Genomic DNA, 18,456 nt, shown 5'->3' with positions numbered 1-18,456 from the left:
TAGATGTGATTGCAACCTTATTGAGTGAGGTGTAAAGGTCCATGTGTTTACTTGGCATGAGAGAATAGAAATAACATTTGACTTCAATATTAAAGATGTGTTTGTGATGGTGCTCCTCATGTTTGATTTTTGAGTTGGGTTGTGTTTGGTGAGGAAGAGGAGATTTATTGGAATCAACGTTCATGTTGATGTGAAGGTTGGCTGAAATCATGGTGTGTGTGGTCTGAGGGTGCTTCGTTCTTCTATTGAAAGTATTTTCATTGATTATTTTAGGAATGAGGTGATTGAAGAGGATGCTATAGGGAATTTGGATCCTTTATGTAACATATTGCTTCTATTACAAAAGCTGAAGTCGAAAATGTATTAAGATATTCTAATATATGGTGAAATATATTTGTAAAATAATGGAAAGATGTTTCCATATTAAGAGATATTATTTAGGAACATAGATTTTAGTTTTATTTAATTTTGATTTTAGTATAATATATGATTTTACGGAAGGAAGAAAAAGAAGCAGTAGTAAAGAACTTTTAATGTGTGATAGTATAAAAGCAGGAAGAAGAAAAAATCTTAGCCTTGGACTAAAAACAAGGATCAGTTGATATCTTGTTTTGTCCTACGGATCCATGGAACATTGAAAACAAATATTTATAACATACTTTTAAATGCTTTGTAATTCTACAAAAGATGTGAAATTTGTCCACATTTCTTCACAATGAACTTTTAGAATCTTTCTTGGACTTGAAATCATCAACATACTGCTGATAAACATAAGCAATGAAACCCCCAATCGCTAAAGCCATGGAAGCAACTTTCAGCTTACTCATGTTATCATGAAAGACGATCACCGCCGCAACAGGAATGATAGGCAATCCCAGAACACCTACAGCATTGGAAAACAGAGAAGAAACCTCAAATATCAAAGCAATAGACCCAACAGTGAAAATTTTCCACATAAGGGTATTCCAAACCAATGTCATAAAATAACACACTTTTCCCAGTTCAAACTCATTCATCTCCCTCTTCAAATCCCTCCACTCTCCACTCACAAAAATCCCAACAACAATCGTTACACAAGCCACCAACGACCGGTACACAATCATGTCCACAATCGCCTTGAACGACTCGCTTTTCATCATCTTGTCGAAGAACAACTGTGTTAAAGATAGGAGTAGGCCATACCCTGCTGCTCCAACTATGGTACAAACGAAACCAATCATGTTTTTAGCCTTAGACTCCTTGTTTTTGACTGATCCCTCTGATTCTGTTTCAAAAAACAGGAGGGTGGAGGAGATGGTGAGAAGAACAAGAGAGATGATGATCGCAGGAGTGAATTTTTGGGAGTTGAGGAAGAAAGAGAAGATGGCATTGAACGCTATTTGTGAGGAACAAATGAGGGAAAAAGTTGAGACAGGGAGGTACATTAAACCAACGGAGAATAGGTAACAATCAACTGCTACAAACAACCCCAATGAGACATAAATCATAATCAAATTCCACACTCTTGGTTGTTCTGTTAATTTTGAAATAATGTTGTTGTTGTTGTTGTTGTTTGTGTTTGTATTATGTTTGGTTTTTGCTATGAAGTAATAATAAGGAAGGAGGATGGGGAAGCCTGCTACTTGGACTAAGGTTCCAATCCATTTGCTATGACCTCCTTTTTCAAAATACAGTCTTCCAAGGAGATTTGCAACTGTTTGTCCTATAAGGAGGATGATGATGTAGAAAGTGATCTTAAGCCATTTCATGTAATTTCCTTTTCGGTTCATTTTTTCTTCGTTGATGATTGGTTCTGAAGATTCCGAGCTGCTTGCTTCTTTGTTTATCTCATTAAATTCTGAGCTTGCTTCTATGGCTATATGATCTGATTCTGTGTTGTGACAGGTTAAAAAAATGATGACCATTAGCAGATAGAACATAAAGCCATAGAACATTTGTTTTGCTGATGAGTGGATTCTCAGTTTGGTTCCTTTTGTTGAACAGTGAACTTCTTACATAAATGAAATCAGCTTCTTCTCAATGCTAAACAATGTGAATGCATTTAATGTTATGTATTAATTATCACTGTACTAGAAGGTTGTCAGGTTTCATAATGCTTTTGTTTCCATCCAATTTACTTACTGTGGTTTAAACATTCTTAGTTTTGGAAACAAAACAACCTCTTGAAACATTGTTTTTAAAATTTGAAGTTAACAGAAAGTTGGAAAGGAACCAAAGAAAATTATAGGACTAGAAACCAGAATTCAACTTTTTCTTCAAACCGAAGTATAGAATTGAAGAAAAGAAAACATAAAACTAAAAATAAAAACGTAATTTAGCAACGCGTAAAGAAATATAATAATTTTGAAACTTTTAGCACTCTTTTTACACAAAAGAAAATAGAAAGAACATAAACTCACATCTCTATTTCTTTCCTTTGAACAAGAATGGAATGAGAAAGTCTTCCAATATCATCAAAATTTATGGACTTCTAAAATGAAATAAACTATACATACAAAAAGAAGAAAGAAACTCGAATGTGATAAAATTAAAAAACTTATAAAATTCCCGTTTTTTAGAAATTTATTATTGATTTAGAGAATACTAACCTGTAATTAGTGGGAGATTTTCTTGAGTTTGTCCCATGGCTACAAATTTATGGCCCCAGTTTTCTTTTAAATTACAAAACACCAAAACTTCTAAGAAGACATCAAAAGTAAATATATTTGTTCTATATATATATATATATATGAGGAAACCCTTCATTATTCCCAACTATTATTTTAGTTTAAAGAAGAAAAAAAAGAACATTTAAAGGGTGTTTAAGAATCAAGGAATAAGAATAATAGAAAATGTGAGCAGACTTTATTTTATTTGAGTGTTTTGTTTATTAAAAATCAAGAATGAGAATAAAATGTATGAATCACCTTAAATTTGAGAACATTACTTTTATTATTGAGGCTAAAAAATAAATTGTAAAATTAGTCATTTGGAATTAGTTTCAGTCAAAATTGGTTAAATAACAAAAATAGTAATACAACAACAATAATTTTTTATTTTAATTATGTTAATAAGTTTGATTATCTTTCAAAATTTTGTTTAACGGAGTTTTTATGTTTATAAATATGTTAATGTTAAAAAGCACAATTACTTTTGAATTTTGAGAGTAGAAAGTTGTTATTGCAAAAAGAAGTTTATTAACTTATAAGCTTTGATTTTGAGCTCATAAATTTTTATAAGTTTTCTTTTGTTAAGTAATGCATTTTAAAAAGTTCCCTAAATTTTGTTATAAAGCTATTGAAGTTTTGATTTATTTTATAATTTTTATTTTTTAGTTATGTTTAGTAACTTTTTTTTAAGTAAGTCTATTTTTTCTCTTTTTTTTTTTAATCAAAATTTGCATATATTTTATATAAGAGTTGGATTCTAGCTGAATTTATAAAAATTAAAAAAAAAAAAAGCATATTTTTAAAAACTACTTTTTGATTCTTTAAAGAATGGGTAAAAAATGGAAAGAAAGAAAACTTTTGAAAATAAAAGTAATATTTATCAACTTAACTTAGGAAAAAGACGAAAAATCAAATAGTTATCAAATTAAACCTCGATATTGTGTTTTAGGTCAACGTAACACCAAAATTGTTGAAACGAAATTAAGAAGCATATTTTATGAGTAAGATTTTCTTCTTCTTCTTAATTGCTTTATAGTTTTAATTAATTTTAGAAGTTTTTTAAAAAATATAACAAACCGCCAAAATATTTACGTTAGAACAATTTTGAAAACAGAAAAAGCTCACACACCCACAATGTAAAATACCAAAATTATATCAGTCAACATGCGATAAATCGACCACACGCACCCAATACACGATCTTGTAGATTTTGATACGTGATCTCGAGCATACCATGCCACGAGATGCTCTAGGATGAAAGAATTATGCTTTTAATTCATTCGATCCTGAGAATCCAATGCATCGAGATGGCAGGTGATGAAGATCTACACGATCGTGTACTTCATTTAAAACAATGATTTTCAAATTTAAACAATCGTGTAGATCATGATATATGACCTCGAACCTCAGCTGCAGTTAGATGCCTTGGGATGAAAGAATTTTTCCTTTAATTTATTCGATCTCAGGAATACAATTCCTTGAGATGTCCCCGGATGAAAGAATTCTTCTTTTAGTTATTGGATCTCGAGCCTTAGTGGCATCGAGATTGCATGGGATGAAAGAGTTCTGTCTTTATTTTATTTGACATTCCCCAAGATGAAAGACTTTCGCCTTTAGTCATTCGATCTTAGGCATACATTGTCCCAAGATGCTCCAGGATGAAAGACTTCTGCTTTTAGTTATTTGATGTCAGACATACATTATTACCTCAAAATGTCCAAAGATGAAATGTTTATGTCTTTAGTTATTCGATCTCGAGTCTTAATTGCATTGAGATAATCGGTAATTAATAAATCATAAAGGAGAATATAAATCGCAAGGGTATATATAGAATTTATGAAAAAATAATCGTGTATCATGGGCTGTTCTTATTTTATCACACGGATCGTAAACATTTTGAGTTTTTGTTACATTTTTTTTTTTGTGTAAACTACTCTTAATTTTATTTCAAAATATTATATTTTTAAATGAGCAAATAAATTTGGTTAGTTGGTTGGTATAAATTACATTGAATTGAAATTTCAAATATTGAATTGGTACACAATTTATTTTTAGGCATCAAAGGATTCGAAGAAGGCCCATAAAAGATCTCTATTGAGTTTAAGGCTTGAGACTTTAAACCCTTTTACTGGAGATCTGAATATGGAATAGAGGATCTTGCAAAGTGAAAATCCCACAAACTCAAGAATAGCAAATTTTAAAAATATTTTGATTTATAGAAAAATCGTATGAAGTAGACATTTTTTTCCTTATTTTTCAGTCGATTTTATCCTTGTAGGTTAAAATGATATTTGTTTTTGGGCTCATATGATTTAATCAACATCCCCTATATTTATGCCTATAATTTATTCAGATTTTCGTATTTGTTAACGATTTATTTAGTTGGGGTGGTTAAAATTAAAATTGTATCTTACCCCTATAATTATGATGCATTTAACATATATATTATTATTTTAAGAAAAATTGATTTTCTTCTGTAATTGTAAGTGTGGTGGTTGATTGATTTCCTTAAAACTTTTCATATTTCTAGTAACAATTTATTTAACCTAATAACAAATTAAAATTAAAATGGTATCTTATCTCTATAATTAAGATGCTTTTAACGTATATATGATTATTCTAATTTTTTTTAATATTCTCTTATAATTTTCCTACTTGATTGATTTTCTAAAATGATGTCAAACATCATGTCAAAATTTTAAATTTATCTTGTTAATATCCTTTATCCATTTTTCATAATTTTTATTTAAAAATAGATTTTAAATTTTGATTTGAAACTGTTAAAATACTAAAATTTGCTTTAAAATTTTATAAAAATAGGTATTGTTAATAATAATTTGAATTTAAAATTTTATCATCCCTAAAATTGTGCTAAGATTATCCCCTTATGTTATTAAAAAATTTATTATCCTCTAAAATCGTGTATTTGCTTCATATCTCTAAAATAATGACAAATATAAATTCAACATTTTTGGATTATTTATATTTCAAAATATTTATAAAAAGTTTGAATATTTTATTTTTGTAAGGAATTAACTGACAAGAGAGGATTTGTTTTATTTAAATTGGAAAAGATAAAAAGGAAAATGAAGATATTTAAGGGAAAATAATAATAATAATATTTATAATAATTATTTTAAATATATCTCTCGGTCCGCGTTCTCCGTGTGTCTTCCTCACTCTCACCAAACCCTAGCCGCTGACGACACCTCCATCTCCGTTTGAGTGTTCTCCGTCCAGTCGAAATCTTCACCTTCGTAGCCATCCTCTTCGTTATGTTGATGAAGAACTGCGCCACAAGGAAACGTCTCCTCTGCTGCACACCACTAGCGCATTTTTACTTCATCTGAAGCTAAACGCATTTGCGCCACTTGTCCCTTCGCGCAATGCACGCCTAGCTGTGTTGGTCTTCTTCATTACCATTTATTCGACGGTTCTGCCAAAACTTCCAACCACCGTCAGTCGCCGGATTTTAGTGACTTTGTGGTTGTTGGGGTTTTGTTGTAGTTTTTCTTAATTACCCCTTTAGATCTTTTGGAAGAGACCAAAGAGAATAGAAGACAGAAGGGGAGAATACAAGGTATGTGATTGATGTTTAATCTCGAACACATTGTATTTGGGTGTAATTACACTGTATCTGTCCTAAAATCAAGAGGATATATTGTTGCTGTAATTTAAAAGAATAATTAAATAATCAAAAAAATAATTTATATTCACAATTGTATCTATATATAACCTATAATTAAAAACTAAAAAAATATCACACTTTACATTTTTTCTTTCGGACCTTGACAAAATTTCAGAGATCACTTGAATGTGCGTGCAACAATTGAGAAGTATAATCGTGTTGAGAATAAAATTCCCTGAGAAGCAGAGCTCAAACGAGCGAAGAAGAAAATCCCTTGAAGAAGAGCACCTTTGCGCCAAACGAAAAAGAATCTGTAATATCGATTTGATGAAGAAGATGGTTGTAATTGGTTTGATGAAGAAAATGGTCGGCAAGAAGAAAATCATTTTATTTGCACCGAATGTATGAAGGCTTTGAAGGTTTTGAGAAGGACGAAGCTTGAAGTTTCAATCTTTTCTGCGACTGATTGAAAACTTTGAAGATTTAAAGGAGACGAAAGAGTTTCAGGATTTTTTTCGATAGAATCTACGAAAGTGGAAGATAGGGAAGCTAGATTCTTTTCGGCTTTGAAGAGTTTCAAAAGAGAGTGATGCACAATTTCAATGATGTGTTATTTAATTACATGGTATTTGGATTTTAGGTGAATAATTGTTTTTTGAATTGGGTAGAGATATTTCAGACATTGTTCAATTTATTTATTTTTCAATTTTACAGTTTTTACTATTCTAACAATTTAAAAATAATTTTGCTATTTTTCCAAAATAAACCTCCTAATTTGTCATTTTTCTTATCAACCCTTTTGCAAATCCTTATTTTTCCATGAATAAATGGTGCATGATTTAAAGATGAGGGAATTCTCCAAGGTCAATCTCAAAACTTGTTATGTTGCAACTTTTGATTTTTCCTTTTTTTTAAAAAATACTTCTATTATTATTTTTGTATCAATAGTGAAAAGAAATGTATAAAGATGCGTGATGTTCAGGTTGCATCCAAATATTATCGAACAAAATAAGATAAATTTTACTTTTACTTCTATTCACTTTTACCAAAATTAAGAATAACTTGGGCCTCACTCCAAATTTTGTAAAAGTTCCCATTTTTCATTCCTTCCCAAAGATTTTCATTCTTTTATTTCAACTCAATTGTCGATCAATATACAGGGTGATCCATCTTATTCTTGTTTTTTATTTCAACCAAATGATAAATATTATTAAAACAAGACGAATAAGAATGATAAGACTCACATAAGATCACATAAGAAAACATATAAGGAATTCATAATCACATTTTCTTAAATTGAAAAAAATGTTCCTATCTTCTTGTTTGTTGACATATTCTTGTGCTTTGCTCCAATTCCTTCACAAATTGAGCTTCTCCTCACATTCAATTAAAATTTTAAACATTGAGCTCTTGTTTTGAATTAGGGACGAGATTTATTGAAGGTGTCGTGCTAGGTTAGGCCTTTCCAACTCAATTCACAAGTAATAACATTAACCATTACATTCATCAAATTCGCATGGAACATTTTGTTGAGTTAGGACCATGCACCCAAGGAAGTTCAACCCAAACCACAATAAGAGCCTTACAAGGAGGTCATTCATACCGAGTTAAAAATAATAAAAAGTTCAAATATCATTTTTATTAGTGTAAACTATCGTATCATCTTAGTTCTTATAATTTAATTCATTTACTTTTCCATGAATTTTACCATAACTTATGGTTAGTTTATTGTAAGCTTTTTCTTTTAAAAAACAATTTCTCCAACTAACCTTTCTTCTAACCTTTTATATAAATTATGACATTACTTAATCGATCACAAACAACTTGAAACCAATAAAAAAAAAAAAGTTAGTTTACACTTTTAAAAGTATGAAAATAATTAAGATAAAATAGACTCAAACTTGCCTAACTTTAAATTTAAATGTGAACATTATTCTTGACAAAAACTTACACTTTGTATGTACTTGAGAACAAACAAGAGATCTCGTGTTTAAATTCACTTATTCTAATTTATAATAAAAAAAATTACAACGAAAATAAATTTAACCTTTCTTTTTTTCCTTTGTTCAATAGGTATGTTAAATTTATACAAAGTACTTGATTTTTGTTTCGGAGAACATGTACTCCTGTATGTTAGAATGGAATAAGTTTTTTGTTATGTCCACCAAGCTTATAAATATGAGAGTTTTTTTGAAATAAAATTATTATTATTCAACTAAATTAGGGCATATATATCTATTACAAGTATCAATGTATCACCACTCCAAACAACCTTTAACCAATGCCAAGATTTGAAGTCAACTACAACAACAACTCTGCTACCTATAAACATTTTAGAAAAGATGTGAACTTTGTGTATTTCTTCACAATGAACTTTTGGAATATTTCTTGGACTTAAAATCATCAACATATTGCTGACAAACATAAGCAATAAAACCCGGCCCCAATGGCCAAAGCCATGGAAGCAAGTTTCAGCTTACTCATGTTATGATCAAACACAATCAGTGTCGCAGCAGGAATGATAGGCAATCCCAGAGAACACCTACAACATTGGAAAACAAAGAAGAAACCTCAAATATCAAGCAATAAACCCAACACTCAAAATACTCCACATAAGGGTAATCCAAACCAATGGGATAAAATAACACAATGTTCACACGAGATTTCGGAGAAATGTAATTCGTGTAATTAAACTTTGTATATTGATGAATATAATAGATAAAATCTCTAGTATTTATTCATTTTATGCTTTCTCTCGAATACAAGTTAAAACTTAGAACTTCTTGATTCTCGGTCTTTATGATGTTATAGTTGTAAGTCGATTTAAACTTCGACCTTCTGGAATCCAAGGAAAGTTTAATCTTCCAAGTCTTCAATCTTTCAGAAGTTGTTGATCTTGAGGTTGAAACGAACTTGCACGTCTTTGAGAGCTTGTAGAAGTTTGAATCTTCATAGTTTCAGTACTTCAGAGCTTTAATTTTTTCTTCAACTAAAGACCCCCCAAATGAGTGGCAAACGTCTCTATTTATATAAAAACGTCATGGGCATTTGTTTGATGGACTTAAGCTTTGGCTCATTTGCCTTATTGAACTTGGGTCCATCTGTTTGTTGGGTTTGAATTGGGTTGGGTTGAGTAAACTTAATTATCCAAACGCGTTAAAAAAATATAAAGCTTTGATCCATCTGTTGTTGGGTTTGAATTGGGTTGGGTTGAGTAAACTTAATTATCCAAATCCAATAAAAAAAATATAATTATCACAATATTTGTTGTGATGATGTGACAGAATTTAATGAGTCAAAATTTCTTGCTCAACAAATGCCCCTTTCGAGATTAGTGCATGTGTATGTGTGTGCGAGTCTTAAAAACGATAAGCTGAAACAAAAAAATACAACAGCTCAACAAATGCCCCATTCCGCGGAGCTGAGAGCTGCGCCCCCTTGGGTTCGAGCCGTGTGCCATGCTATTCCACCCGCTTTGAGCTAAGCCCCTTTCATTCGAGTCGCAAGTCGCGCGCCTTCCGTCGATTTTTGAGTCGTGAGTCGAGCCCCATTGCATCCGAGCCATGAACCGTGTGTCCCTTTCATCGAGCTGTTAGCCATAGGCCCCTTCCACCCAAGTCGTTTTTCCTAGCCCTGCCGACCCGCGTCTTCTTCCTCCCAAGCCAAGTTGGTTTTAACATTCTTTGAGCCACTTCTGATATGTTTTGAATGTGTTTTAGAGGATTAATAAATAAAACAACGTAAATAAGAGGGATAAGACGTAAGAAAACATATAACAAATTTATAATCACATTTTCTTAAAATTACAAAATGTTCCTCTCTCTCGTTGTTTGTTGACGTATTGTTGTGTTTTTGCTCCAATCCCTTTACAAAATTGGATCCCACACACACAATTAAAATATTGGATCCCACACACACAATTAAAATTTTAAACATTGAGCTCTTATTTTAAATTCAGGTCAAGATTGAAGATGTTGAGCTAGGTTAAGCTTCCCTAACTCAACTGATAGGTCGTGGCAAGCAACAATTATTAAATTCATGAAGGTCGCATTAAATATTTTATTTAGGACCATCCATACTGAGTTAGAAAGTTCAGTCTGAAAGCTTTTCAAAACTAAAATTGTCCTCTACGGCATCAACAATATGTTAGGTATCATACTTTTGTAAGAATTAAAAAACACAAACATGACTAGTTGTTATGGTAAGCTACGTTTCATTTTAGTTCTTACAATTTTATATACTCAAATTTAATTCAAATGTTAAAGAACTTATGGTTAGTTTATTGCAAGCCTTTTCATTTAGAAAACAATTTCCCCTTTAACCTTTCTTCTAACTTTTTATACAAATTACGTTATTACATAATCAATGATAAATAACTAAAAACTATTAACTAATTTGAAGGTTTGATTAAAATAGAAGCTAATTTACACTTTTAAATTAATGAAAATAAGATACAACTAGACTCAAACTTATACTATATATTAATAAAAGAAAACTTGTGTAACTGTGAAAACTTATAGTATAGATTAATAAAAAAACTTGGATAACTGTGAACATGTTGTCCATAATAAATCAAACAAAAACTTAACTCAACCAATACTCTATATATCTACTTGAATATTTATAATATAAATGGAGATATATAAATGTATGAGCAAAATTATAAACTTTGAAACAAAATATCGTTTTATTCAATTGACATAGACATTTGAGTGAACTTTCTTTTAATAAAAAAATATTGAGTGATAGATCAGTACATCGGAGCTGGAAAAGCGTCCTTTTCTAAGATAATATTGAGAAAACAAAGAGGTTCTCCTTGCCTTTTCAGTTCGACTTTGATTACATCCTTAGTGGCAAGCACTGATTAAACCATCCATGGCATCCTCAAAACCGTTACTCAAACATGTAAAAGGGCAACGCGTTGGTCGTTGCAGCGGTAAGAATTTTACATGGAAGGTTTCAGGAAGAGGGTGTACTTCTTTCAGAGTTTGTACAAAAAGTCAGAAAAAAGAACATGCAATTGTTATATGTACTCCTTTAAGTAAAGAGAAATAAAAAAGAGGCAAAACTAATGGGAAGAATTTATTATAGGATGAACATATCTTAATAATTTCTAACAGATGGAAATGGAAATCCATTTTCTTAAAAATTGGCATAATTTCAATTCTGAACAGCTATAATACATAAAATTGGACAAGGCTACGTAACCAAAATCGGCTATATATTTCTTTTCTTCTTATGTGGGGAAGTTTAGAACATGGCCATCATTGCTTGCAGTTGCAAATTTCTACAGCCTCGTCTTTGAAGCTTGAAAAACGTAAAAGGACAGTTGAAGGAAGCCTATCGAACGAATTGGGATATGCAACCAAAAAATTCATTTCCTTTCACTTTTGCACATTTCCAACTGGAAATAAACAGTGTAGAAATGGCTCTTTCCATTCACATAATATCTGAATCACCAATTAGAAATAGCAACTCATCAACTCAAAAGTTTCAACAAGTTAAAAGAAGCCATAACGGAAGGGAATGTCCTACAGCTGAAAAAAAATGCACTTCCTAATCCTTGAATAAAAGTAGAAAAAGAGTTAGTTACAGTTGAGAAAAGGGCTTACCGTTAAACGAAGAAACCGAAGAAAATCAATGACATGCTGTATAAACATAAACCAATTGCACCACCGGCGATTAAATTATGCAATAGACGCCTATCATCTTTTGTGGGGATAAAGGCAGCCTTAAGTGTATTTGTTAATTCAAATATCCGAAGAGAGAGCTGCAAAAGAGGATCCGTATACAGATCATAACGCGAGGAAATGAAATTTATAAATAGTGAATCTTCCTTTCAGAATAAAAGACCATGTAAAATTTCACTTACAAATATATAAATTGTTGTGGTGAGCATGAAATTGAGCATAGGATATTCTGGAATGATACAAAGAAGCCACTTAGGTTGTCCATTGGGTACATTTGATCTGCACAAACAAACCAAGAAAATAAAAATGGCATGTCTTTGATATTGGAAAGCATATTTTAAATTCCAGATAAATTATTCCATTAAAGTGACCCATTTCGCTCATTCTTGTGAGATTATTCTGAATCACGTCACACTAGAAAATAATGGATTAAATAAAGAGTTGCAAATAAATAAAATTCTCACCTCAGCCATATATGAAACTGTGAAATGTAAGTTTCAAGGGTAATCTTGCCAAGCCACCTGATGATTTAAAATAGTTAGAAAATACAACAGAATATATTGAAAGAAGTTCAAAGCTTTAATATTTCATAGTACTCCAAAGATAAGAAACACATACGCAAATAGTGTCAAAGAGTAGTTTCGGAACTGCTGGGTAAAATTCCGCAGGCATATATAAACACTAGAATCAAAAGAAAACGACATCAGTGATAAGATACTAAAAAACAAATAAAAGTTAAAGATAGAAAACTTCTCCAATACATACGTTATGGGAATCCATGATGTGTAAGGATGATACTTGTTGTATGAAATTTTGTCCAGCTTATAAATCCACTCATACCACATATAACCAACCTGGAAAAAATGAAGGCATCGAGAAACACAATTACTAAAGGTAGATTATTTTTGCTACACAAAAGACATCGTTAGTCACAAGTTCATCTAACTTACGGACAATGCAACTGTAACGATGCACGCCTTTATAGAGACTCTCTTCCTGGTATCAGCTTCCTCTAATTTCTCCATCCATTTCTCAACCTAGATAATAAAAAATGATTTGTTTTAAGACAAGTGAAAAAAAAAACTTGCTTTTTAAAAAATTAACAGTAACCAAAAAAAAAATCATAACAAATTCAGCTGCATCAGTTTACGTTAGGGTGAAAATAGGCATAGATCATTCCAACAATCCAAATATATCGGTCGAGTCCAGATCTGAAATGCCATTCATGCAATTTAGGGAGTTGAGGTTTTGCAGGATCAGTATAACCTGTTAGATATCCAAGAAAAAAAGAAGGAAAATTGATCACTACGCAACATATGAAATAAAAAAGAAGAATGAAAAAAACAAAATGCAGAAATGAGAAAACCAAATGGTTTAAATGGTTGCTATCGTTTTCAAAGAAACCCAATTATCTAGAAGTTTACCAGTATGAAAATATAAATTTGAATTCCAAAAAAATCATCAGTACTAAGTTGTCAATAAAGTATAGCCAAAACTTTTGCACTTGTACGAAACTTGTAGTATAGCCTAAACTTAGCATACAACCAAGCTAAACAGTTAGGTTGGAAAATAAGTTCCTAAAACAAAGAAAAGCTAAATTTATGACATCAAAATAATTGGGGGACCTTGCTACTCCAAAAACACAAGATTGATCAAAATAGTTGAAGAGACAAAGAAACAATTGATCAAAATACTTGAAGAGACAAAGAAACAAAACAGCTATCCAAATTTCTATTTTCTTTTTCCCTCTTTTTTTCAGCAAGGTGCGTGTTTGGTCCTTACCTAAAAAGAATGTTAAAGGACTCCAAAGTGCATCAAAAACACCAGGAACTTCCCAAATGAGAATTACAACAAGGAAGCAAGCAAGAATCTTTGCTGCTATCACTGAGCTTTTCTCGTTATACTTGTTAAAAATACCAAGAGCTCCATAAACCATTAGAGTGAAAAGTGTATGCATTGGACATATGTAGTACAGCATATAATCATTGTTGAGAACGATACAGCAGAATATAACGAAGAAATTTAGCCGCCACATCATCTGCATATAATAATAGAGATTAACAAAAGTTACTTGATCACCATCTCTTTTGGGCGCTGGGAGGCAGTTATTCATAAACCTTTGTACATAGAAAGAATTTTAAGGATAACTAAAAATAACCTGAGCAAAGCGAGCAACACTAAAATCCTTTCTGATGTAATAATATGAAAAATTTCCAAATCCAGTCATCCAAACATATGCAGCAATAAACATGCGTATTGCATTGTATATCTCTGCAGCAGCAAAATAATGGTACATCAAGAAAAGAACCTGTAAAGAACCCACAGAAAAAAATGTTAATGGCTTGACAATAACCAAACCAAGTAAATCAAGCTAAACTAAAACATTGGCACGAGCAAAATAACTGAAGAAAATACAGTAGTTGATATGCTGCCAAATAGACGTTAAGAATATTAGAACATTTGGATTGAATACATAAATTCGCTCAAATTAGTTAACACTTGGATGAAAGATGTGGATACATTTTTACAGCACATAAATTACATTCAAAAGCCCAAAATAATTGGGAAAACATGTACAATGGATGTTATTACAAATCAAAATAGGCTAACAATACAACAATGTCATAAAATCAGAAATTTTACAACAAAGACAATAATAAACACTCTTGGGGAACAATTTTGAAATTGTTAAAATCACTTCTGTTGCATTCAAAATCACTTGAAACACCTTTAATCACTCAAATTAATTTAATATTTAATTTTACACTTTTAAATTAATTTTCATATCATCAAAATTGGTTTTGAATGATGAAAAGCATGTCTTAGAGTCATTTTTGTAAATAACAAAAGTGATTTTAACCATTTCAAACTCTCAATCATGCCCTAAGATTACTATTTCCAAAGAGGAAGCCACTCTGTATTATATTTACATTAAAACACAACTTGCCTGCATCCATCCTTTCCACTCCTCTGTCTGATGCCGATTGAGGTAAAGAATAGATTTCCCAGAGAATGCTGACTTGTCGCTGTGTTTTTTTAAAGATGTTGCTGCCGAAACAATGATGAGTAGAATGTAGAGAAAGAGAAAGAGGTCACGGCTGTAATTCTGTCAAAGAAAAGAACCATTTAACTTAACACTATAAACAAATGTCTTCTTAACGCAGGTAAAAAATATATTAAAAAATAAAATGTTGAATATCTTAGCAGTAAGAATGAAATTTTTAAAGAATTGAGTTAGAAAAATAATAGATGACACAATAAATGAGAAATAATGAATGTCTATGCATTTCAGGCTCAATTACCAGCTCATCTTAGCTATGAACAATAGTATCCGGCAATGGTCTTGTGTTAGACCACCACTGTTATTTACTTATAATAGAAGAAAGAAAAATAAGGCACGTGAGGAACCACCTACAGTTAATTAAAAAAAGATGACAGTTATTTCAAAAAGGAAGTTAAATCAATGAGAGGGAGATGGGAAAGGACAGGCAGTTTTTGGGAGTGAAAGAAAAGGTCTGGAATACTCCTTGAAAGACAGGGGAAGCAGAACACTAGTGTTATGTATTCTGGTTTGCTTTTTAGTATTTTGTTTTGTGTGCTGTTTGGTATTTTGGATTAGGAGGTTTACTTTGTTTGTTGTTTGTGAGTTATCTGTAACGTGACTCAGATTCTAAAGTTCACAATTTGCTTATATTGTAAGTTGTGTTTGAATTATCAATATAATAGAAACACTACATCAGTGTTCTATCGTCTTGTTTCTCAGATAATAGAGAAATTAAGAAATAAAAACAAAAGCATTTTGGCAAAAAGCATTTTTTAATAGATTGAAATGAAATTAATTTCAAGAAAAATGTTAAGCACAAATTGAAATGAAGAGGGAACAAACTACCTTCTTCGAATCTGCCAGGATAGATGTACGGTCACATACAAAGAAATACAACAGAATTGCTCCAAATTCAGACCTAAGCAAAATTGAAATAGTGAGTTACAGTTTACTTTGATATTATTGGTTAATCAAGTTATGATCAATCCTGTTAAAACTCACATTGCTCTCAAGGTAGAACGATTTTCTAGCAAGAAAGTGTCATCCAGTGTAAAAAACCTAGAGACCAGAAAAGTTAAGATAGTAGAAAGAACTGTTAGAAACGGAGTACATAATAAGAAAACATTCATGATCAAACGTCCCATAGAAAATGTAAGTAACCTAATCAAATTCGTTGTGATGGATGAACTATGAATTTTTGCAGACGCTGGTCTAGCCAGACCTCCTTCCAATAGAACGGCTTGATCATCTTCTTTTACTGTCACGCCTCCCAAGTCAGCCAGATTAATGTCTGAATGACTGCAATGCAGGAAACTTCAATCAGATTAAGCAAAAAGAGCTGTATATATATCATTTTAAAAAGAAAGGAAAAAAATGCATGGGTTCTCTTTGACTGGGACAAGTAAAAAAGACAGATAAAACAAACAAGTCAAATACAAATTGAATTAGAAATAGCATTTCTTTTCCTTCCTCCTCCTTGTTAAATGCCTATTTTCTTAAACGAGATATTTTAACTCTTATTATGCATAGTAATCAAAGGAATTTTACATAAACTGTTTTTGGGAATAAAAAACATTTCATTGATTAAATTTTACATAAATTATTTATAGAAGATAAATGATGAAAATTATCACATTCACCCAATCACTCAACTTTCAAGGAGAATCCTTCCAACTACTTATAAGAACAGAGAGCACTACAACGTAAATCTAAAAAACAAAAATTGCAGAGAATTTCTCACGCTTTAGGAGGAGCTGAAGATTTCCTATATTCAAGGAATTCTGAATATATCCATGAAACAAAGATCGGAGATATTCCAAGAAGAAACGAAATCTGAGACATGAAAACATCCTTGTCAGTTATTTCAGGCATAGCATGCTACAAAAGTAAAATACTTGAGGCAACAAATAAAAAGAGATAGGAAATAACACCAAACGATATCATTTAATGTCAAATTAGTAACAATCAAATCAATATTAACTAATTTAAAAACTGAGATAACTTTTTAAAGTAATTCCAGTCTGTCCCCTCCCAGTATTGTTCTCATACTTAAGCCTCGGAATACAGTGGATGATCAAATATCTAAAAAAATTATAACACATGAACATCAACACTCATAATCTAACACTCCTACAAAGCCTAGATAAACTTTAAAAAATATAGGATGAATTGAAAGTGAATAAAACAAGGACAAAAACTTTAAAAAAAAATTCATGGATAAGTTGCATAAAGAAAATAAAAATGTATCAAGACAGGCTTCCATGAAGAAGAAGTGTTAATTTCCAGTGAACAATACAATAGCTCTGTATTCGTGGGACAGTCCATGATCTAAATCTTGAAATGTGAATAAGGAGCAAAAAAAAAAAAACAAAAAAGGGCGAGAAGAGACTTTGTCGGTGGAAATTATTAATTGCCAACTAAACCAAAACACGTTACCGACAGTGCAGGGAAATGGGAAATTCCAATTTCAATCAAGCAAATGAACTTAAACTGGCTCTGGCAGTGAACTTCACTAAACAAGAATTCCATACATATACAGACACCAGAAAACGAAAGAATTACACAACTCCCAAAAAATCCACATCGAAGAAATAAAGAAGAAGAAAAAAAAAAGAATCAAATCAATGCAATACCTGTCCTGGAGTAATAAGAGAAGGCTCCATCATGAATCCAGAGTAAAACTACAAAATGCGAACAAAAGGAAACAGAAAGAGAAGGAAATCAGTTGAACATTCCAAAAAGAAAGAAGAAAAAAGCAGAATCTAGTGTAAACAAGTGTAGATCGAGAGAGATACAGAGGGGGGGAAGGGAATGAAGAATCGAGTTAGGGAGAAACGACGTCAGTGTGTAAAGAGAATGGGAGCGAGAGAGATGAGATGATAAGGAAAGGATCCAATAGAAAGAGAATAGAGAAGAGAGGAGATCGAAGGTGAAGATTCACATTCAACAAACTCTCTCGGTTTCTCTCTCACAACCCTGGGTCTCTGTCTCTCTCTCTAAAATCTTTAATTGTGTATTATTAAATCAGTCTGTGGTTGTTCTGAGCGGTTGATGAATGAAGATGAATGAAGATGAATGAAGATGAAGAAGGTTTGTTGTTGTTGAGACGATGGTTTTCGTTGTGGTTGCCGCTCTCTTTTCACCATCATTTATATTTCATTTTCCCCCTAATATTCTTTGTTTATCTTATTTAATTGTAATTAAATAACTAAACAAGATTATGATCATTAATTCACTTCTTACTTCTTACGCCTTCCCTTCCTATCAAATCCAAAACTAATCATTTAAACAAAACATTAGGTTAAAGGCTTGGAATTTTGAAAATATTTTAGATTCAAAACTTTTTTCTCAATCATCTAACTAAAATAAATCAACTTATACATACTTCTAATCTTGTGAATCTTAAATGTGCTATTTATCAAATTTTAACTTAATTCAAATATTTTT

General features: G+C 31.4%; 2 protein-coding genes and 1 long non-coding RNA gene across 3 annotated transcripts; 1 reads left to right on the top strand and 2 right to left on the bottom strand.

Annotated features, from left to right (window-relative positions):
* Positions 1-520: 520 nt before the first annotated feature.
* Positions 521-2,710, bottom strand: LOC101217155 (probable purine permease 10). The gene is made up of 2 exons (XM_011658973.2): positions 2,589-2,710; positions 521-1,870 (listed from the first exon to the last, which is right to left on the bottom strand). The coding sequence occupies exons 1-2, from the start codon at positions 2,623-2,625 to the stop codon at positions 711-713; spliced, it is 1,197 nt and encodes a 398-aa protein (XP_011657275.1). The 5' UTR covers positions 2,626-2,710; the 3' UTR covers positions 521-710.
* A 3,098-nt stretch (positions 2,711-5,808) lies between these two features.
* LOC116402904 lies at positions 5,809-6,982 on the top strand. Its single transcript, XR_004215575.1, has 2 exons — positions 5,809-6,228; positions 6,452-6,982. It is a non-coding gene; the product is annotated as an uncharacterized LOC116402904 (long non-coding RNA).
* A 4,351-nt stretch (positions 6,983-11,333) lies between these two features.
* Positions 11,334-18,140, bottom strand: LOC101207939 (protein REDUCED WALL ACETYLATION 3). Its single transcript, XM_031880106.1, has 16 exons — positions 17,643-18,140; positions 16,751-16,842; positions 16,171-16,308; positions 16,012-16,068; positions 15,856-15,928; positions 14,914-15,072; positions 14,125-14,274; positions 13,749-14,004; positions 13,117-13,232; positions 12,917-13,003; positions 12,732-12,820; positions 12,585-12,647; positions 12,431-12,487; positions 12,149-12,245; positions 11,889-12,046; positions 11,334-11,726 (listed from the first exon to the last, which is right to left on the bottom strand). Exons 1-15 carry the CDS (start codon positions 17,673-17,675, stop codon positions 11,891-11,893), a joined length of 1,623 nt encoding a protein of 540 aa, XP_031735966.1. The 5' UTR covers positions 17,676-18,140; the 3' UTR covers positions 11,334-11,726; positions 11,889-11,890.
* Positions 18,141-18,456: the final 316 nt, after the last annotated feature.

The sequence above is a fragment of the Cucumis sativus genome, chromosome 1 (genome assembly GCF_000004075.3).
Source record: "Cucumis sativus cultivar 9930 chromosome 1, Cucumber_9930_V3, whole genome shotgun sequence".
Lineage (NCBI taxonomy): Eukaryota > Viridiplantae > Streptophyta > Magnoliopsida > Cucurbitales > Cucurbitaceae > Cucumis > Cucumis sativus.
Note: the sequence above shows the minus strand (reverse complement) of the source record. Positions and strands in the feature narration are given on the sequence as shown.